The 22,274-nt window shown below is 60.4% G+C and overlaps 1 protein-coding gene across 3 annotated transcripts in view; it reads left to right on the top strand.

The window, feature by feature from the left end:
- MED27 (mediator complex subunit 27) overlaps positions 1–22,274 on the top strand; it is a 186,784-nt gene that overhangs the window by 133,428 nt on the left and 31,082 nt on the right. Inside the window, exons 6-8 of one of the 3 annotated variants that reach the window (XM_080669787.1) lie at positions 3,293–3,334; positions 13,490–13,567; positions 16,321–16,758. In XM_080669787.1, the coding sequence (XP_080525913.1) occupies positions 3,293–3,334; positions 13,490–13,567; positions 16,321–16,455 (255 nt within the window). In that variant the 3' untranslated portion in view covers positions 16,456–16,758. Of the gene's footprint in view, positions 1–3,292; positions 3,335–13,489; positions 13,568–16,320; positions 16,759–22,274 lie in introns of those variants that run through there. The other 2 variants (XM_080669789.1, XM_080669788.1) reach the window with 2 other exon arrangements.

Genomic DNA, 22,274 nt, shown 5'->3' with positions numbered 1-22,274 from the left:
CGGAGGTCATGTGGCGGTGGCGGAGGTCATGTGGCGGTGGCGGAGGTCATGTGGTGGAGGTCATGTGGCAGTGGCGGAGGTCATTGGCGGTGGCGGAGGTCATGTGGCGGTAGTGGAGGTCATGTGGTGGAGGTCATGTGGCAGTGGTGAAGGTCATTGGCGGTGGCGGAGGTCATTGGCGGTGGCGGAGGTCATGTGGCGGTGGCGGAGGTCATTGGCGGTGGCGGAGGTCATTGGCGGTGGTGGAGGTCATTGGCAGTGGCCATCACGGTGGTCAGACTCCCTGGCCTGCCCATGTTGGGTGATGCTGATGTCTCTCCCGTAAGTTTCTGTCACTGTTGTCACTAGTTCTTCCTGTGCCTGGGAGGCCCTTGACGTCTTGATGACTGGCCTGGGGCAGATGTGTGTGTGAAGCAGGTGGTCCTCGGGATCTGATGTAATAATCTACCTGGGAACACGGTACCCCCACCCTGAACTGCTCATCCAGCCCCAGAGCCAGAGGCTGCTCCGAGGCTGCGTGTCCAGCCCCGTCACGGGAGGTTGGCCTTTCCCGAGCAGGGCTTTCCTGGGGCCCCGATGCTGCGGGGCGTCACTCCTTCTCAGGACACTGTAGTCAGAGTTGCTCAGGCATCGGCTGGGAGTTTGCAGCCTCCAGAAGCTCCCATTTGAATGCACAGCCAGTGAAGTCGGTAGTTCTGCCGCCTTGCAGCCTGGAAGCTGGAGCTAATGAATATTCATTTGGGTTAGATGTGGCTCCCGGAAATGAATTTCTGAAATCTTCTGGCCCCGGGGAGAGGCGGACACTGACCCCCGAACGCTGATGAGATGCTTTCTTTGGCGTAAATCTAGCAGAAAATCAAGCGCAGCCGCCTGCTGGGCCTTCCTGGCAAAATGGGACCCATTGTTACTGGTCCTTTTCTTACCGTGTGCGCCTGGTGAATGGGGCGCTTTGTCCAGCGCCTCCTGCCCAGATGGCCCTGCGTTCCCCGGGGCCTGCATGAGGCGGGCAGGCCCGTTCGGAAGGAGCAGCGCACGTTTCACAAGCACGTGTGTTCTCGGGCCGGTTAGGCCGGTCAGTGGGCCTTCGTTCCCCTCGGATTTCTCTTTTGAGACATTTTGCTGAAGGTGTTGCTGTTTTTTAATAATTTCATCTTTTAAATTAAAACTGCAGTCCCTTCATCTGTGTGCAGACTCCTCCTTTTCTGCCTGGCCATGTCCCGGTCTTGCTGTGCCCTGTGCGGTGGGGGCAGGCAGGAGGCACAGGCTGGCACGGCAGGAGGATCTGTCAGCTCCAAGCCCAGACATGGAGGTTACTCTTCCTGGAATTTAGATTTGGGATCTTTGTCATCTTCTGTCATCTTCCTGTCATCTTGGCGGTGATTTGTTAGAACTAAAGACACAGAACATCGTTCACTCAGCAATCTGGGTGGTCTTTAAGGCTGCGTGTTCTAAGCCCTGGGCTACACTGCTTCCCTAGGAATGCAACTGAACCGACTTCCCCGAGGTGACCAGCTGCCCCCAGGCCGCCCTGCCAAGGAGTGGCTATGTAGGGAACTCACATTTCTTCAGAGTTTCCTTCAGACTTACCTGGAAGTAGCATGTCACTTTTTCCCTAGAGCAGGGGTGGGCAAACTTTTTGACTCGAGGGCCACAATGGGTTCTTAAACTGGACCAGAGGGCCAGAACAAAAGCATGGATGGAGTGTTTGTGTGAACTAATATAAATTCAAAGTAAAGGAGCGGAGGGGAGAGCAAGAGAACCCTCCGCTCTTTCGGCTCCGCGGGCCGGATAGAACAGCCGAACAGGCCGGATCGGGCCCGCGGGCCGTAGTTTGCCCACGGCTGCCCTAGAGCTTGCAAACCTGTCAAATTAAAAGTCTAAGCCTGAAGACCTTTTAAAGTGTTGCCCCATCAACTGGTTTAACTGGGGGTGGGGGTTGGAAATTGGCAGCACCCTTGTGAGAGTCGGTTAGCCAGACAGAAGGAGAGGGTGCCAGGGGTTGTGTGGGAGTCCAGGAAGGGATGGGACAGCAGGGGGAGGGGAAGGGGTTTGAACGGATGTTCAGTCCATCAGATTCTTCCATGACGTTTCCTGGACTTGGGTTAGCAAAACCTCCACCCTGGCCCGCAGGAGCCCTGCAGAGGTCAGAGGTCCTGAACCTTCTGCTGCCCCAAAAGGTTTCCGACACGGTGACACTTACGTAAAGCTGACCGCGAGCCGGAAGGAGCCGGGAGAGCGGGTGCCTGTCTTCACAGCCAACCTTTTCTTTTAATCCTCACCCAGGACAGGCTGGGTGAGAGGGGAAAGGAGAGAGAGAAAGAGGAAGAGAGGAACATCAACATGAGAGGGAACATCAATTAGATGCGTTCCATACGTAAGAGAGAACATTAATTGTTTGCCTTCCACACAGCCCGGGCACTGAACCCACACCCCAGCTATGTGCCCTGACTGGGGGGGGCTCTAACCCACAACCTTTCGGCATATGGGACGATGCTCCAACCAACTGAGCCACACCAGCCAGGGCCACAGCCCAACTGTTCATTTCCAAGGACTGTTTTCGGAAGGCCAAGTGTTGGTGTTTTCACCTGTCAAATGCAACCCTTCACTTCCTGTCTTAGAGCGATCTTCCGGCTGATTGCTGCTCCTGCTCCCACCTGCTCCAGAATCAGTACCACAGCACAGGCTCAGACAGCTGTGTCTCAGGTCCCCCTTGACCACCGGCCCACCCAGGGGCAGGTTGCAGGAGGCCCATCGACCAGGTGTTTCAATTTGCTCAACTCTTGACCTCGTGTATTAAAGTTGACTTTTTAGCGCCAGAGGACATACTGGCGGGCCCGCTAAGCTGCACCATCCTGAGCTCTCCCACCTGCTCTGGGTGCTTCTGTCAGCCAGCCTTCACTTGTTCCTGAAATAGTGAGGGGCATCAATCTGATCTCTCAGCAAACCTGTAAGACAGGGTGGTTTGGTGAGTGCCATGAAGTGCCCCGTGCAGGACCCAGTGTGGCCAGAGGAGGACTGGCCTGGGTTCATGCCCAGCCCTGCCCACGTTTCATCTTGGGCCGGGTTCGAGGCCGGGGCGCCCTAGTCACAGGTTCTCGGTATCCCGTCAACAGGCTCCTTAAGTCACCAGCAGGTTGTAAAGAAGACATTCAGGCGGGACGGTTAAATCCTTTCAACCCCGGGATCGTTCTTCTATTGTATAATCAGTCTTATTTTTCCAAGCTGAGCATCATGTTTTGAAGTCCGGGTTCTAAAATTGACACTGACGATTCTTTCATCCCTTCCCCCACAGCTGGATATATGGTCCAAGTCCAACTACCAAGTGTTCCAGAAGGTAAGCTCTGCTCTTGGCTTTGTGCTCAGGGGAACTGAGGGGAGGCTGATGCTCTGAGGTGTCAACACTGCTCTTTCATCCCAGCCTCTGAACAATCACAAGCCAGAGGCAAAGGCTGCCCACTGTGTTTCCCTTTAGTGATGGGAAAAGACAAATCCTTGAGGAGAGAGCAGATGCACGGTCCCCAGGGCTGGGCGTGGCAGGAGCTGATCCCGCCCCCGAGGGCCAAAGGCTGAGGGCCCTCGTGGCTCCAATGGGAACATTCTGTGCAGTGATTACAGGATGTGTGCTTCAGAGCGAAGGGACTAGAACCTGCAAAGGGCCAGTTTGTATTTGTAAATTATCCCTTTTTAAAAAGTCAGAGTCTTTTCAGTTGTTTCAGGCTCAGCCCATGGTTTTTGTGCTCAGTTTCTCCGAGCCTGTGGCCCATGGCTTCCCTAGGGCCGGCCCAGGAGGCAGGCGGCCCCGCCCGACCCTACCCCATCCCCTTTACGCTGGTGCCATCGTTTTCAGATTGGGCTTCCTCGTGAAGTACTGTTTGGGAAATGTGACGGGAAAATCCACGTTCCAGCTCCTGCTGGTGGGAGGAGACCACCGCCGCCCCAGCCCTCGGGCCACTCCCCATGGGGCACTGCCGCTTCCTCTGTCCTCGTCCATCCTCTGCTTCCATCCAGCCATGCAAACAGCAGAATTGTTGTCATTTCATTCATAGCTTCAAGTTCAGCAACAACTATGAATTGGGCCCCTTTGCCATGTGCCAGGCACCGTGCCAGCTGCTAGGAATCTGGGGGACAGACAGGGACGCGCAGTGAGATAACTCGGGGTGTCACTGGGGGCTGTCCTCAGGAGTAGCAGGGAGGGCCCCTTCCTCTTGGGGCCATCACAGGAGGGAGGCCTTTCCTGGCAGACCCTCACCTGAGGCAGGAAGGTGAGAAGGAGCAACCACGTGGACGGCCGGGAAGAGGTCCCAGCATGGAGGCAGCAGCCGGGAGCCTGGTGCTGGGGGTGTGGACTGCCTGGAGCTTGGTGCTGGGAGGGAGGACTGCCCGGAGCCTGGTGCTGGGAGGGAGGACTGCTGGGAGGGAGGACTGCCCGGAGCCTGGTGCTGGGGGCGTGGACTGCCCGGAGCCTGGTGCCGGGAGGGAGGACTGCTGGGAGCCTGGTGCCGGGAGGGAGGACTGCCCGGAGCCTGGTGCTGGGAGGGAGGACTGCCGGGAGCCTGGTGCCGGGAGGGAGGACTGCCCGGAGCCTGGTGCCGGGAGGGAGGACTGCTGGGAGCCTGGTGCCGGGAGGGAGGACTGCCCGGAGCCTGGTGCTGGGAGGGAGGACTGCCCGGAGCCTGGTGCTGGGAGGGAGGACTGCCTGGAGCCTGGTGCCGGGAGGGAGGACTGCCCGGAGCCTGGTGCTGGGGGTGTGGACTGCCCGGAGCCTGGTGCTGGGGGTGTGGACTGCCCGGAGCCTGGTGCTGGGAGGGAGGACTGCCCGGAGCCTGGTGCTGGGAGGGAGGACTGCCCGGAGCCTGGTGCTGGGAGGGAGGACTGCTGGGAGGGAGGACTGCCCGGAGCCTGGTGCTGGGAGGGAGGACTGCCCGGAGCCTGGTGCTGGGGCGTGGACTGCCCGGAGCCTGGTGCTGGAAGCCTGGACTGCCGGGAGCCTGGTGCTGGGGGCGTGGACTGCCGGGAGCCTGCAGGCTGAGCGAGCAGTGGGCGAGGGGGAGGTGGGGGGCGGCGCAGCAGGTCTCCCGGGTCCTGGTACAGAACTTGGATTTCCTTCTCAGTCCAGTGAGGAATGCTGAAGGGATGGATGCGGAGAAGGAATGTGATTTTGTTTTTGAAATATATTTTTATTGATTTCAGAGAGGAAAGGAGGGGGAGGGAGAGATAGAAACATCAATGATGAGAGGGGGTCATTGATTGACTGCCTTTTGCACACCCCGCCCCCCACTGGGGATCCAGCCCGCAACCCAGGCATGTGCCCTTGACTGGAATCGAACCCGGGACCTTTCAGTCCTCAGGCTCACGTTCTATCCACTGAGCCACACCAGCTAGGGCGAGGGATGCAATTTTGAAAGTTGTGCCCATGTTATTCCCACTGAAGTAACAGTGTATCCAGCTCGCCTTGCCTTCTTCTTCCCGGAAAACAGTGCTGGGGGCTGAGGAGCGTCCCCTGTCCGCTCCTCCTGGGGCCGAGCCTCTCCTCATTAGTGTCCCCCCCCCCCCGCTCCCCCCTCCCGCCCCCCGAGGCTGCCCACAGTCTCATCAGGGGCTCTCTGCACTTCGCTCGGGGCCAGGAGGCTTTTCCCAGCCAGCGAGCCTCCAGCAGGGATCCAGAGAAAGGCGCCTGGGGTGGGGCCGGCACAGGGCAGGAGGACAAAGAACAGGAAAGGCTTCAGCAAGTCCGTGTTTCTCTGGCATTTAAGCTCCGCAGGGCAGTCACTGGTGGGATCTCTAACCTCCTCGTTTCAAAACTGTGTTTCCATCCAGTAGCTTAGGACGCGGGAGGGCAGCTACTCCCTGCGTTACTCTTGGCAGGGAGGCCAAGGACAGGGGTGCAGCCCAGGTAGCAGGCGGGGCAGAGGCAGTGTCAGCGACAGGCACAGCTTCACAGCCTGCCCCGCGGGCTCAGCACCACGGCCAGAGCCCAGGAGGCCCACTCACAGCCACCGTCATTGTCCTGGGGCCAGGGAGGCAGAGGCGCCCCCAGCCCGTCTGCCAGCAGAGCCAGCTGTGCCGGGTGGGGTACAGCGGGGGTGATGCCCGGGGCAGGTCTGCACTGCAGCTTCGTCCATGCACTCATGTTCACGCACTCACACATTCACACATGCCCTCACTCACAGTCCCGTGCAGAGGTGGCCTCTGTGGGTAGACTCTCGGGGTGTTGCCAAGTGGCTACCTGGCGCTTGCAGTCAGAGAGACTGGGTCACCCGGAGGAGGCGTTCTCTGAAACTGGACACGCCGGGCCCCAGCATCAGCCGTCCCCTGAGAGTGTATGTGACAGAGCTGACGGGTCGCTAACTCCAGGTCCCAGCAGGGGAGCTCCCGGAGGACAGGCCCGCCCTTTGAGCAAGGCTAGGGCTGCAGTGCGGCCCTGCTGAGCACCCACCTCGCCTCAGAGGCCCTGAGCCTCACCCCCATGCAGGGCACGGCCTGGGCGAGCCGGGGCTCCTGGTCACGGGACAGACACGCACAGCCGGGGAGTCCACAGGGGCTGCTGAGGGCAGGCAAGTCCAGGGGACGAGGTGGGGCAGGGGGGTGAGGGCACATCTGGGCGGCGGGTGGGCTCCCAGAGCGGGCCCAGCCCCTCTGCTGCCTGCGGGGATGGGCTTGTTCTTTTTGAAAGGACTTTCCTGTCACTGGCTGGCGAGGTGGAGTGGTGGCACAGGTGCACCTCGGGGTGAGCGGTCAGGCCTGCAGCCACCTCACCCCAGCCGCTCTCATCCCAGGGTCCTCTGCGGGGAGTGGCGAGGCAGCCGGGCCACCAGGTAATTAATGAGGATCCGGCCTGAGCCCCGTCTCCTGCAGCTCTGTCCCCGCTGTCCGCCTGCTGCCTCTGTGCTCGTCCCTGCGGCCGGAGGCCTCCCCTCACAGGGGCAGCAGCAGGTGTCGGCTGGAGGGACGCCAGTCAGCTCTCTATCGGGCTCCCCTTCTCAATACGCAGCTTTGAAACACTCAGGGCTTAACTTGCCCTGTTTACTAATCTTGCAGGACATACTTCTATCCGAGGCCCCAGCTCGCCTAGCTTAGCGGGGTGGGGCGTGTGCAGACAGACAATGGAGTCATGCCATTGGGCCCCACACAGTGAGAGCACCTGGGACCCTGGAGCCTGGTCAGGCCCGGGGCCACTCGGCACTGCGGGCACAGTCCTGCCCTGGCGTGGGGACGGCCTGGAGTGGGGACATTCCTCCACACACACACACACACACACATACACCCGCACAGTCCTGCCTGGCGTGGGGACGGCCTGGAGTGGGGACACACACACCCGCACAGTCCTGCCTCGGGCACAGTCCTGCCGGCTGCTCAGGAGCTGCTGGGCTCAGGCAGGCCACCCCCTTCCTGTGACTGGGAAATGGAAATTCTCACAGGCCATCACCAGGTCCTTGGGGGACCCCTCCCACCTGGGGTGCTTGCTCTTTGTCAGACCCTGTTCAAGTGCCTTCCCTTCCAATACATGTAACCCTGTCCGACGTCATGGCTTTAAGTGACAGGCCCGACCCCAGCCGGTGCAGTCAGCTCCAGAGCCTGTGCCTCACCCTCGCCAGGCTGTGGGTGTGGACCAGCCCCTGGCCGGGGCAGGTGCTCAGTGAGCAGGCAGCTCCGCTGGGGGTGCAGCTAAAATAGCTTGTCATCTCCGGGGTGCCCTCCAGCGCTCAGATCCCGGGCTCCTCGCGCACAATCTGGTGTTGGCGCTTTGGGACGCTTGTTCTGCCTGGTGGCTCCCCGATGTGTTGACTGGCAGCTGTTTCAAGGTCTCCTGAAAGATTCCTTCTCCTCGGAGCTGGGTTCCCTCAGCCTGGAGGGGGTCTGTGAGCCCTGGCGGGGGAGGGAGCAAAGACAAAGCGCATCTGCTGGCAGGCGGTGGACATGGCACCCACGCAGAGCGGGCCAGCAGGACTCAGGAGGCGCGGCTCTCTTTGCCTGGAGGTGAAACAGGACCTTCCTGTGCCCCTCTCGTCTTCTCTCTCTGCGTCCCTCCGTCTTCTCCCCTCCCCCTTGCCGGTCCCTGTCTCCTGGTTAATTGTTGCTTTGTCTTCCCCTCGCTCCCCTTAAGGGCTTGCCTTCTGCTTTGCCTTTTAGGCTCTTTCAGCCCCGCCCGCCGGCTTACCGTGGCTCCGTTCTCAGGAGCCAGCGGCGCCCTTCCTGAGCCTCTGCGGCAGCTTTCATCTCCCAGCGGAGTCTCATTAGCTTTCAATACACCTGGCGTCTGTCCCCGCCGGGCTGGCAGTCGACTTAGATTACTTAATGGCAAGTTTTTTTGTTGCCCCAGGTCCCTTTTTTTCTGTCTTGGATGCTGAGCAAAAAACATCTTTGTTGTTGAAAAGTGTAAAACAAAAACATATTGAAGGTGGACTGCTTTGACAAAAAGGACGATCCTTGCAGGGGAATTTCTCCAACATTCAGCAACCCTGTCTTGCCTGGTGCTTTGAAGTTCGGTCATGGGAACCAGGAAGCAGCGTGGAGGAGTTTGGGAGGAAGGGAGGGAAACCCGCCCGAGTCCGCTCCCTTCTATTAACTTACCTCTGTAACTGCTGATGGGGAGGCTGCCGAGGTTAAATGCTCCTGTGAGCACTAGGGAAACCGTTACCGGCTGGCAACTGCAGGAGTACGTTTCACTGGCCTTTCGGAAACCAGCCTGCACCCAGCTGACCGCCCACCCAGTGCACACCCCCCAGTGATGGGAAGGCGAGGTAGGTGCCCTGCCGGGGAGCCACCTGCCAGAGCAGAGCTGGAGCACAACCCCCGAGTCTGGGGAACACTCCCCAGTTAACGCTGTCCTGCTCTCGAGTAGGAGCCGCGTGACAGGTCTCACCTGCACCTTGGCTGGGACTGTGGCTGGGACTCTGGCTGGGACTCTGGCTGGGACTCTGGCTTCCCGAAGACGCCACGGGCTGGTTGGTGGGGGCAGATGACATCCACAGGGAGGGAGGCCACAGGCTCAGACAGCCATCGCCCTGCCCGCTGTAAGTCTGTTTCCTCTTCTATAAAACGGAAATAAAGAGAGCACCCAGCTAGTTGCCATGGGGACGAAGTGCGAGGGGCGCGAGCATCACAGGCCCCATGAATGCAGTGACTTGGTTAGTAAGTAACCCCGCGGTCCTGAAAAGGCACCTTCGGGAGTAGGAGAACCCCGCATGGTGCCAGCACCCACTCCACGGCACCCCACTCCACGGCACCCTGTGACATCTCAGCAGCCGCGTTTACCTTGATTCTTGAAAACAACACGCTCTCCTTCAGATTTGCCCTCCTTGGTTTTGTGCACAGACTCAAAAGCTGAGGGGTGGGGGCTCCAGGGGGGGCCTTTTCCCGCAGTGCCTGGACCCCACCTCCTGGCTGCTGGAGGCCCATCCCTCCCCGGCAGCGGGTCCCTCCCCAGCAGCCGGCGCCTGAGAGTCTGTAGGAAAGTCCAGGCTGGAAGGAGCCCCACCCCGGCCCTTAGTCAGCATCTGCTGGGGAGCAGGGCCCCGGGGACCTGTGCTCTGCATCCTCCTGCACTTTGATCCCTAAGAATAGCTGCAGAGGCTGGCTGATGGCTGGGCCCGGCCCCGAGACCCTGGTCCTCGGTCCCACCAGGGCCCAGAGCTCGCGAGGCCAGTGCTGCTGGTCCTCGAACCCCATCTCAGGCAGCCGTTCCTGAGGGAACGTCCTCACCACAGGGTGACCTTGCAGGCCTGGCCAGCGCCTGGCTCCTCTGGCGGGTGGGCGAGCAGTGTCCTGGAGGAAGAGCCGGGAGAAGGGGATGGCAGTGCTGCTGGGACAGATGAGCCTCTCAGTCTGTCACTCAAACAACCAGTTTACTTCTTGCTCACAGTGCACACCACCCGCGTTGTCCGAGAGCTGGGCCTCCATCACTCGGGACCCAGGCTTTTAGCAAGGCACCACCACCTGTGAGTCCACCTGAGCGTGGCCCCGACCCGGCATGGGGAGGGCACGGGATCCACACTCGCCTTCTCTAGCTCCAAGGGAAGTAACACCCGTCCATGTCCCGGTGCGTCAGCTGGGGCCAGCCACGTGGACCGACCTAACTGGGAAGTTCAGGAGCCTGAAGGGCCGGGCCTGGCAGTAAGCCCCCAGCACTCCCGGCCCGAGAGCATGCAGGGTTCCCAGCTGGCCAGGGGGCCGAGCCCAGAGTCCTTGGTCCTGTCCCGTCCCCAGCCGTGGAGGCCTGGCTCTCTGCCCCACACACTTCACATGGGCCGGTCTCCCTAATGTCTCAGTGACCGAGTGCACCATCCAGTCGGCACACGGGCCAGGAACCTCCGGGGCGGGCGAGACAGGCAGGGCTCTGCCCCTCAGAATTCACAGTCAACTCGGGGAAACTGACGCTAAACCGAAGTTGCAAAGAATAATCATACACATTCAGCCCCGAGGAATGCCACGACAGAAATGATCTGAGCCCGAGATATGTCCCCTCGGGGGATTCTGGGAGGGTTCCCTGAGCACGTGGATCTGAACTGGCCGAAAGGGGGACGGGAGCTGGGGGGGAGGGGGCACTTGAGGACCGCAGCATTTTCAGCAGAGGAGAGAGGAGAGAAGGCGGGACCAGGGCCTGAGGGTCCCCAGGGTCCCGTCTGGATTCTGTCCTGTGTGCACGCGTACCCTGAGAGGGTCTTCAGCAGCGAGGGCCATGTTTAGAGTGACGGCTGAATAAGCACTAATGTTGATCAGACAGCCTGCACGAGCTGTTTTATTTCATGCTCGCAATTACCCACGTGGCAGGTGTTGTCAGTTATCCCATTTTCCAGATGGGAAGACTGCAGCCAGGAAAGCTGAAGTGCCTGCCCCTGTTGGCACTGCTGGGAGGCGGAGGCCCATTCAGCCCTCCAGACCCCACAGCCCCTGCCCCTGCGGCAGCAGGTCCCTGCCAGTGCCTCGCTGAGGCAGGCCTGGGAGGAACAGCAGAGCTTGGATGGGTGTGGGCAGAAACCGGGAGAATCACCCCGCACCCAGAGACTTGAGTATGCGCCGTGGACAAGCCCAGGTGTCGGCTTAGACCCCTGGGCAGGTGGTGGTGTCGTCACTGAGCAGCTGGAGGAGAAGCAGGTCGGCGAGAGCACTTTAGATGTTTCTGGAAGGCAGTTATCAAAACAGCCAGGAGCGGGCAAGTCCCGAGGCCAGCCGAGGAAAGGAGGAGGAGATGGGCGCAGGCCAGGCATTCCATGAGCAGAGGATTCTGGGCAGAGGTTCTTGGCAGAATCTTGGGGAGATGCCCTGAATTCCGAAGGCCACAGGGGCCAGGCAGATAGCATGGTGAAGCAGGCTGGTGGAAGCCCTGGGGGCCGGGCACAGGGCCCCGCCCAAAGGCCCGCCCCACCTGGACTCACACTGATGGTGGCCACGTGGCTGTGTGGGGGCCAGCATGTCACATGGCGGGGCTCGCTTCGTCCTCACACTGATCCTCGGGGCGGCACGGGTTGCTGCCCCCAGATCTGGTACTGCAGTAGAAGCTGGGGATCTGAGTTGGGTGAAGTTTCCTGAACTTAAATGTTCGCGTTAAAACTTGTCGACAGGAAAGCAAAGGTGCTGTCCACCTGAACACAGCTCCTGGCCTTGGGCTTGGCCTCTGGGGGGCAGTGTGACTGGGAGTTGGGCCCAGGCCGGGTGCTCAGGCTGCTGAAATGCAGATCCAGGCTCCGCCCCGGGGGCTCCGGGGCTGGAGGGGACCTGCCACGGCTGGGAAAGGAGGACATCCAGGCTAGGGGACAGCAGGCCGGGTCCCCTGCTGCGACAGTGGTGATGAGGGGGCGGGGCTTTATTAGGGGCGCTCTATGAACTAAATGGTAGGTGCAGGAGAAAGAATTCCCCAGAAATTCTGTGATTGTGAGGAATGTTTCTCAGCTTATAAAACGGCACTTGCCGGGGTGTAGGGCAAGGCATCGCGATGGGGAAGAAGCGCGCTTCCCGGCTCAGGTTCCACGGGGCCGAGCGAGCTTTGCTGATTGGCACCACGCCACTCGCCACCGCCATTTTCCCAGGTTGCCATCGCTGCTGCGTAGAGAGGGTTAGGAAGCTGTCTGGCAAGAAGGCTTAAAGCCAAGCCCGTCTTTGCACTTTAAGAAACAGTGCCGTTCGCCCTGACAGGCACTGCGTGGGAATTTCTCGGACACGCGCTGTTTGCTGCGTTGGCAGGAGAGCCAGGCAGGTGTTCCTGGTGTGGCCTTTGGTGAGTGGGCACTTTTAAGTTTATTTCTTATTCAACAAATACGTGCTGAGCACCTGCTAGATGCCAGGTGATGTTCTGGGCCTTGGGGACACAGCACAAACCAGATGGGCGTGACCCGTGCCCCCACAGAGCTGTTCACCTAGTGGGGCTCACCGGCCACCAAGCAGCCATGAGGGTCCGTGGGCAGAGGCCAAGTCCAGGGTCCAGGGTCCAGGGGAGCAGGAGGGGCGGGAGGCGGGCTTTGCGTGCATGGCCATTGTGTCTGGGAAACTGAGGCCTGGAGAGGGTCTACGAGCTTTCTGTGAGCTGGGGAGCCCCGTCCTCACGCTTCGGGCGTGGCCTCTGGCCTTGGGTGCAGGCCCACAGTCCAGCTGTGGATCGTTGACAACTCGGCGAGTGGGGCCAGACCAGCCCTCTGGCTGCCACCTGGCTGGTGTGCATAACGGCTCTCAGGCCCTCAGTGCGTCACACGTGCGCTGCGGGTGGGGGGAGCCGGGGAGTCGGCACGAGAGGGGCCACTGTCTTTCTTGTGCACCGAGTGTCGCAGCATCTATAATGCAGGCATCCCCGATGAGGACAGTCACATAAACCATGTGTGGACAGAACCGTCAAATTCAACGTAACCTATTAACTTGCTGATGGGTGGCGGGCATTAGCATTGGTGGCGTCGTCGTCGAGCGTCAGGCCTGCAAGGACCTCAGATCGGCCCTGTGTTCCAGAAGCGCCATTGGGACGGCAGGGCTGAAGCCAGCGGCTCCCTCTGGGCGCCAGTGCCTCCAGGGGGCTCACAGCAGCTGAGCCCTGGCTGCTGACAGCCGCTGCTTGGAGTGGGGGGCTGCTTGGAGTGGGCGGGGGCTGCTTGGAGTGGGGGTGCTGCTTGGAGGGGGGGCATTGCTTGGAGTGGGGGGTGGTGGCTGCGGCTCCAGGGGCTGAGACAGACCACTGCCGTCAGAGGCCCGGTGAGAGACCATACTTTCGGGACGAGGTGCCTCGGAGGTAGTTATAGTGAGGCCGGAAAAGGTCCTCAGAAGTGGCCACATTCCTGACCCTGAGGTTGCTGGACTGTTCCCCCCTGCGCTCGTCTTCAGGCCTGGACACCTTCCTTTCTGCCCCTCCCCCGCTCCGCGGACTGACCTGGCACTTGGGATTTCCTTGCGGACGCCGTCCCTCCTGGGAGTGCGAAAGCAGACTCTTTGCGCTGGAAGGAGTGAGCGGGTCTTGTTTTCTCTGCGGACGTGGAGTGGCCTCTAACTCGTCACTCTCCTCGGTCCCCAGGTGACAGACCACGCCACCACTGCCCTGCTGCACTACCAGCTGCCCCAGATGCCCGACGTCGTGGTCCGGTCCTTCATGGTAAGTGGCTAAGAGCGGAGGCTCATTTAAACCTGAACCCCCTGAGTGAAGCTCGCAGGGGCGGTTGGGAGCCGCAGGGGCAGGTGGGTGTTCCGTCCGCACACAGCGAGGGCCTCCCAGGAGGTGGCCAGCGGAATGATACTTGCTCTACACTGGGAAGGGATCCAGGAGGAGCGACGTCTGCTTAGCGAAGGTGCTTTTCTGTCTGCGGGACAACCGGCGCTTTCGGAAGGGACCTTCCAGCCGTCCCCAGCTTCACTCAGGCAGAGGCCACTGAGCTCCTGGCTGCGCCGCGCTGTGACTGAGACCAGCCTTGCGCTTCTCCCAGACATCTCATCCTCCGGTTGGGAGCTGGGCTCAGGACGGGGAAGGGCCCGGGGGTGCTGGCTCAGCTCCTGCCGCTCCTGTTCAACATTCAGAGTTTTGCGAGCAGCTGTTCAACAGTTGGGATCGGAGCTGGGTGTTCACACCGCGGAAATCAGCAAGCACTGCCAGGCAGGACGCCCCGCCCACCCCAAAGCCAGGTCATCGGCTCGCCGCCGCGCCGTTCATCACGTGACCGCCAGGTGGCCTACGCAGGGCCGGCTACTGGCTCCGCACGGCCTGGCAGCGCCGCCCACGGTGTGCACCTTGCTGGCGGGCTCCACGCTCTCCCACCAGTGGGCCCGTCCTTCACCGCGGCTGCGGCCGCCTCCAGTCCCTGCCAGCACGGCTGCCGGGCAGGGAGCCACGCGGAGGACTTGCCTGTCAGCAGTCCACAGCGTGGGCAGCGAGTGGGGCGTTGCTCGTGCCCTTTTTCCGATCGGGTTTGCCTCACAGTTAAGCTGTTGCGAGAACCTGCAGTTCGTTTCTTAGGGGACACCCCTGGCTCCTCGGTGGGGGGCTGGAACAGGCCACACAGGTGCTTAGTGCCGTCCACGCAGGGGCTCGCTCCTGTGTCCAGGGTCACTCATGTGTGGACGTAACCGTCAAATGCGATGTAACCTATTGCTGATGGGTGGCGGGCATTAGCAGTGGTGGCGTCATCGAGCGTCAGGCCTGCAAGGACCTCAGATCGGCCCTGTGTTCCAGAAGCGCCACTGAGACAGGGCAGGGCTGAAGCCAGCGGCTCCCTCAGGGCCCGCCCTCCGCGGGTCTTCATCTCTGGTGCACACAAGGGCTTGCTTTACCCCAAGGGGCCATAACGCCTGCTTTCCTGGGCGACTTACCTGGAGGCTTGGGGAGCGTTTGAATTTGATCGGCACCGAAGGATAAATAGTTTAACTGAATGACCTGTTGACCTCCTCACGGTTATTGCCAAAACCTCCAGCCCGGCTCTGCCCAGTGGCAGCATCGCAGCCAGTGAGGCTTGTCTAAGGCAGGGGTCCTCAACTTTTTAAACAGGGGGCCAGTTCACTGTCCCTCAGACCATTGGAGGGCCGGACTATAGTTTAAAAAACAAACTATGAACAAATTCCTATGCGCACTGCGGGCCCGGGACGAGTCGGCTGCTAAGCAGGACAGGCAGCGGCCCCCGGCGGGCCGGATACATGTCCTCGGCGGGCCGCATGTGGCCCGAGGGCCGTAGTTTGAGGATGCCTGGTCTAAGGGGTGATTATTGCTAATTGAAAACTTTCCCCCGTACTCCGCCATGACGACTTGAAACCTTGGCAACTTTTGACAGTCTCTGTGGAGACTGAATTAAAACACACTCACACACACACACACACACACACACACACACACAGCACCTCCAACCCGGGGCCTGGGGAGGCAGTGGTGGCGGGCCGGGCTGCCCCTGACGGGGCTGTGACGACGAGAGAAGGTCTGTATCAGTAAGCCGGCCGCCCTCCTCAGAGAGCAGTGTCTCACCGACGTAACTTGGGAGGACGGTGAATGACGGGATGCTTGAGCTCTCATGGCGAGCACTGGCCGCCCGCGCTGGGCTGGGGTGGGTTGGGTGGGTTCGGTTTGCAGCAACCCTCCCTGAGCTGGGGTGGAGCTCTCATGCTTATGCATGATGCCGAGGGGCTGCACTCTGAACATCCGAGCGGGGCTCCGCCGCTTATTACGTTATCGGTGGCACCGGGTTGTCCCCGCCCCCCCCCTTCCCCGCAGGTGTGCTGGCCGCACCGTGACCGTGAGCGATGACCTGGAATCCGATTAGGCAGAGGCGTGTTGGCCTCAGTGGGAATTCTGAAGTATCAGCAATGTGTTCTCCCTCCACACGTGTCCTCGACCACTGGTGGGAGCAGGAGGGGCCCATGCCGGTGTCAGCAGACACTGCCCGCCGCCCAGGGAACGTGCCCACGTGCGCCCGCCCATGGCTGTGGGCCGTTCCTGCCTGAGAGGAGGAATAAAAGCTCCCTCAGTTTGAGGGGGGCGCGTGCAGAAGTGAAGATGGGCAGTGTGGCCTGTGGGGTCCAGTGGGATCTGTGGGGCCTAGTGTGACCTGTGGGGTCCAGTGTGGCCTGTGGGGTCCAGTGTGGCCTTTGGGGCCCAGTGTGACCTGTGGAATCCAGTGTGATCTGTGGGGTCCAGTGTGACCTGTGGGATCCAGTTTGGCCTGTGGGGTCCAGTGGGATCTGTGGGGCCAGTGTGACCTGTGGGGTCCAGTGTGGCCTGTGAGGTCCAGTGTGGCCTGCGGGTCCCACTGCAGCCCAGTGATGACTCGGTCACCTTAGCCCTCTGTCCGAGAGGTCACTAGGCTTGAGCGGAGGGGTGACCTTGGAGGCACCGATCCCTGTCTTTCGCTCTCTCCTCGCTCTCTCTAGACCTGGCTGAGAAGTTACATAAAGCTGTTCCAGGCGCCGTGCCAGCGCTGCGGGAAGTTCCTGCAGGACGGCCTGCCCCCCACCTGGAGGGACTTCCGCACCCTCGAAGCCTTCCACGACACCTGCCGGCAGTGACCGCCCCTCCCCGACCTTCACCCCCGCGTGTCAGGGGTCAGACCGCCCACTGCCCCTTCCCAGCGGAGCCTCTGAAGGACAGACCCCGTCCCAGTGGACAGGACACCACGCGGGCGGCAAGCGACCTTAGACCCGGGATGAGGGTACTGGCGCGCTCGGTGGTCGCTCAGCCTCCCGGGCATCGCCCCCGGGGTCGCGTTCCCAGTGTTTCCACGAGCCCCTGTCCGTGCAGCCGTGCTGGCGTTGCGTTCTGTAACTTATTTCTATGACAATAAACCGTCCCAGCACACGCTGTTTCCTGTCTCCTGACGCCCCTTTACGATCGGTCAGAGGAGTGGGCACACCGGCCTTTGGGGAAAACCGCGCTCGTCTGCGTTGCGAGCGGTTCTCCGCGAGGAGGGCTCGCTTTTCTGCTTCTGCTCTCAGAGGGCATGGTGGCACCCTCCGTTTCAGACGCTTGGCCCCTCGGAAACTGTCGTCCTTTTTGAGAAAAAAGTACACAGTGCTTCTTTTTACTAAACCAGTAACACGCACCCCGAATGAAGGGAGGTCCCCGCCCGGGGCTCCAGCCAGGACCCCGAGCAGGCGTGCCGGGGGGCCTGGCGTGTCCACCCGAGTTGGGGCCTAAATGTTGCTGTGAACAGATTCCAGCCCCGTCTGCTGGGTTCGTCACCCGAGTGGGTGGGGTTCTCCAGGAGAGCGGGCGTCTCCAGGGCCGTCCCCGCCGACCCGCTGCAGGTCACCTTCCCGCTGCAGGTCACCTTCGGAGATGGCCCAGGGAATGGGCGGGTCCCGCCTGGTGTGGTGCCGACACTCCCACTCCCCCACGGCGCATGGAGCCGAGGGTGAAGGGACTTAATGATGGAGACAACAGGGAAGGCAGGTGTGGCCCAGCAGCGTGGCGTCCTGGGAGCTCAGCAGAAACACACAGCCAGCCCCAGCGGAGCCCGGAGCGACAGAGCGGATGGATGCCCCGGTGGCCAGCAGCCTGGGTAAGGAGCCCCCAGGTGACTGACGCGGGCCCGGGAGGAGGTGGCCCTGCACCCAGTGGACATGAACCAGGAATGTCTTTCATCTGTTCCAAGGGGCTCGGCGATTTCTCCTGCCTCCTGTCTTACCGTCCGTCACGTGACAGGCGATCCCTCCACAGGGTTCCAGCAGCAGCGCATGCAGCTCCCTGACCTGCCGGCATGGTCCCTTCTTTCCCCTGAGGCGCTGTGTGTGGCTTCGCAGGAAAATACAGAATCGAGGACATTGGGGTGTGCATCTTCCCCATCCCCCCTTATCCGAGGTTCCGCTTTCTGCAGTGTCAATTTCCCGTGGTCAGCGGCGGTCCGAGAATATTAAAGGGCCCACACGGGATTGCATGTGACTTAATTATCACCCGCCAGCTCTGCATCGGCTCCGTGCGGGAGTCTCTCACTGTCACCCAGGTGGGTGCAGGCGTTGCCCCCCAGGGTGTGCGGGTGGCCCGCCAGGAGGTCCTGCCAGGTGCTCTGGGCCATGCGCAGATCTCTGCCCGTGCCTATGCCGCCCAAGCTGGTGCGCCCAGGCGACGGAGTCGGCAGGCACCCGCCAGGACCGACAGAGCGGATGAGCTCCTGGATTGGCCCAGGCTTCCTCCTGCACTAAACTGGGAGCTGGCCTTCAGCTGGCGGGTGGCGTTTTCACACCTCACCCGCCGCCGCACGCCGCCGGCCTGAGTGCTGATCTTTCCGTGTGAACGCGCACAGTCTCCATCGCACTCGGCGTGTCAGAGTGGGGGCTGCTGCTAAATCCAGAGCCTTTGAAGGTCACCCTTAAAGGGACAGCAGCTTCAGCCGCCAGCGTAAGGGGCGGGAGGCGTGGGAGCGTCAGGGTCTGAGGATGGAGGGCAGAGTGTAAGAGTCCGCTCACCCCAGCTTCCGCATCCCCGCCGGCGTGAGGACACCTCGGGGGCCTTCCTTGTCCTGCACTTGACAGGCGAGGGTGCCCCGGGCCTCCCACCTGCTCCCCCCGCAAGGTGCAGCCGCCCCTCCCGGGCTGTGCACAGCCCACCTGCCGCCAGCCGCGGCCCGCCTGCTCGGGGATAATTAGGCTTCACTCTAGGACAGCAAGCCTCTCTCCCATCTCTGCCATCCTCCCCTCTCATTCCCACCCCTGCTCCTTAAATTAGTGGAAAGGAACCTCATAAAATGACTTTCCAGTTGGGTTTTAAATTGCAGGTCAGCTGCTTCCTGTTATTAGGACGTGAAGAGGGAAACGTAAAGTTCACGCTCAGCCCAGGTAACGCAGCGGGCAGCTGGAGGGTGATTAGTTGCTCAAGAGCCGCTCCCGCCTGTCTCTGTGCTAATTGAGTCTGAAATTCCAGCTGGAGATGTGCGGGGCTCGGTGTGATCCGCGGCCGGCCCTGGCTGCAGCTGCTTCCCATGTCCACAGTGACGCCACAGTGAGGCATCCCTGGGGAGAAGGGGGCGGGAGGACGGGGAGAGGCGGGAGCTGGGGAGCCGGCCTGGGACCCCGCAGGCCTCACCAGCCCGCTGCAGAGTGGATTGTTAGTGAATGCATTGCTCACTGTCATCGAATGCTTGGCTCTCATCTCAATCATAGGCTTGCTTTCTTAATTACAAAAGGAATACACATGTTCCTTTTATAGAAAATTGGGTAACATGGCCCGGCCGGCGTGGCTCAGTAGTTGAGCGTCAACCTTTGAACCAGGAGGTCATGGTTCAATTCCCTGTCAGGGCACATACCTGGGTTGCAAGCTTGATCCCCAGTAGGGGGCGTGCAGGAGGCAGCCAATCAATGATTCTCTCATCACGGATGTTTCTGTCTCCTTATCCCTTTTTCTTCTCTGAAATCAATAAAAAATTTTTAAAACAAAACTAGGTAACGTGGATAAACACAGAAAAGAAACATCCCCACTAGCGAGAGAGAATTACCGGGCCCTCTGGTGGCGGTCTTCCCAGACTTTCCTACGGGCACTTTTGTGTGTGTACCTGAAAAAAACATCCTACTGTGTACCGTTTTGAAACCTGCCTCTCATCCCTGGGCAGAGACCTACCTCCAACACAGAGGCCCCGTATGCAGGGCTCAGAGAATGTGGACACTCCCTTCTCCTCTTAGAGCCCCACAGGAGCGGTTCAGACCAGACGGACGCTCGGTTCCATGCAGTCACGCAGGGCCCTGTCCTCCCGCCCCGTTGCACCACCCGTGGCCGGGGACAGGGTCTGCAGGGTGGGACTGAGTCACGGGGCACCTTCTGAGCTTGCAGACGGTGAACAACAAAGCCATCGTGAGCACGCGTGTGCAGGTTGCATGAAAGGCAGTCTTCGCTTCTGTGGGGCATACATGCCCGTTGTACACGTGCTGGGTCATAGAGTGAGTCCATTTTTAGTTTTAAAAGGAAATGCCAGTCTGGCATTTCACATTCACACCAGCAGTGTCTTCACCAGCATTTGGTATTGTCGCTCTTTCCTATTTCAGCCGTCCTGATGGGTGTGGAGTGACATCTCATTTTGGTTTTTATGTCCGTTTCTCTGCGGGCTGACAATGTGGCCCATCTCCTCATGTGCTTCTGCGCCATCTGCATGTTGTCTCGGGTGAAATATCTGTGCAGTCTTTTGCCCATTTTCTAATGGATCTTTTTGTTGTTGTTCTTTTGTAAAATGTGTTTTTATTGATTTTCTTTTAGAGAGGGATAAAGAGATAGAAACATCAATCGGCTCCTCCTGCATGCCCCACATTGGGGATCCAGCCCACAACCTGGGCATGTGCCCTGACCAGGAATCGAACCGGTGACCTCTTGGTTCATGGGTCGATGCTCAATCACTGAGCCAAACCGGTTTTGGCTGGATTGTTTTTTAATACCGAGTTTTGAGAGTTCTCCGCATACGATTCCTTTGTCAGGTGTGTGATTTGTACATATTTGACCCCCCTGTAGCTGGTCTGTCTCTTCATCCTCTTTATGGGCTCCTTCTCAGCGTGTTTCCACTTACCCATCATTCTTTAGGTGTTGAATCTAATGTTGGGTTGTAGGTGAGCAGTGTTCTGCTCTTAGGAACATCGTCGTGTGCACGCGTGTTCTCGCAGGCAGAGCAACCTGTGGGACAGGCCTCCCTGACCACTCGCTGTCCACGTGCCGCCCCCGCCCCCCCTGGCTGTCCGTCAGAGCACCCATCACATTGGATGTTAGTCATCTGTTTACTTGTCATGGCCCATCCCCACCACGAGAGGGCCAGCTCCATGAGGGCAGGAGCTGGGTCTGTCTAGGGCAGCCGTGGGCAAACTACGGCCCGCGGGCCGGATCCGGCTGTTCTATCCAGTTCTCTTGCTCTCCCCTCTGCTCCTTTACTTTGAATTTATATTAGTTCACACAAACACTCCATCCATGCTTTTGTTCCGGCCCTCCGGTCCAGTTTAAGAACCCATTGTGGCCCTCGAGTCAAAAAGTTTGCCCACCCGTGGTAGGGCGTTGCTCTGCCCCTTGCACACAGTAGGTGCTCAATAAACATTTGCCGAATGTTGACTGGAACAAGGAAGCCAGGCTCAGATCCCTGCTCTGCTCCCAAACAGGTGACTGGGCCGGTTGCTCGATCCCTCTCAGCATGCAGTCTCCGCCTGGGCATCCAGCATGGAAGTCCTGTGAGAGATCACACCGCAAGTACTTCCTGCGCACCTACTGTGTGCAGGTGCTAGTGCCAGCGTACCGGCAACATCAAACGAGAGCGGGCAGACAGTGCGGGGTCGGTGGCATCGCTTGCAGGCACATGCGCATGGATGCTCGGGGAAGTGGTCACAGTGTGGGGCGTGGTTCCTTTAACACACCCCCCACCTCTCCTTGTTCGCTCTGAAGAGAAGATTCCGAGAACTGAGCGGGAGCTCGGCGGACGGCCGAGCAGCCTCAGCTGCGCATCCGGACCGTCTCAGGCGCAGGGATTCAAGCCCCGTCTCCGGAGCGGCCGAGCGCCGAAGGGACCGCAGTCGCGGGCGCCGCCCCAGCCCCCCATCCGACCTGCATTGCTGTGGTTAGAACGCGGCCCTTTCTAGTCGTGGCCTTTTGACATTTGACTTTGCACTCGACCCCCTACAGCTGATAGGAGCTGGCCTTTCGTTCCCAAAGGGTAGTTGGCCAAAGGCCAGAGCTAATTTGCTCTCCTTCCTGTTCCTTCCCATTTGTTTGCAAACCCACAAAGTTCAAGAAGACTTCACGCCCAGAAGGGCAGGCCTCTCATTAGGAAGCAGGCAGGTAGCTCTCCGAGCATGGGGTGGCTGTGAGAGAGCTGGCAAGTCGCAGCCATGGGCCGACGGGCACAGGCCTGGACAGCCTCGGAGGGACAGGGGGACCTGGTCACCTTGCCTCCAGCCCGGAGTGAGGGGCCACGGCCTGGGGGTGCCCGCTCAGGCTGCGGGGAGGGCCGAGGGCAGCGCGGGTCCAGAGCGGCCAGCCGGTGAACCTTGTGCGTGGGCCTGAGCGTTTCCGATTAAGCCATGTGGACCGGCGCGTTTCCCCACTGAGCCACAAAGCACGTGGGACGGCCCTCGCTGCACAAAGGTTGCAGGGTCTCGAGCCCAGCGGAGGGCCAGCGCCCCAGCCTGCCACACCGCCCACCGCGAGCCCGTTCGTCAGTGTGCCCGCCACTGGGAGCACGTGATCCCAGGAATCCAGACACTATGGGGGTGTCACCCTTTTGGGAGGAAGCAGGACCTTGCCTTGCCCACATGCACACTCACACAGACACACACGCACGCACACTGACACACTTACACACACACTCATACACTCACATTCACACACTCACACTGACACGCACGCACACTGACACACTTAACACACACTC

Source organism: Plecotus auritus, assembly GCF_963455305.1.
Source record: "Plecotus auritus genome assembly, chromosome: 5".
Lineage (NCBI taxonomy): Eukaryota > Metazoa > Chordata > Mammalia > Chiroptera > Vespertilionidae > Plecotus > Plecotus auritus.
The sequence above is the reverse complement of the archived record's forward strand: the minus strand, read 5'-3'. Positions and strand labels throughout refer to the sequence as shown.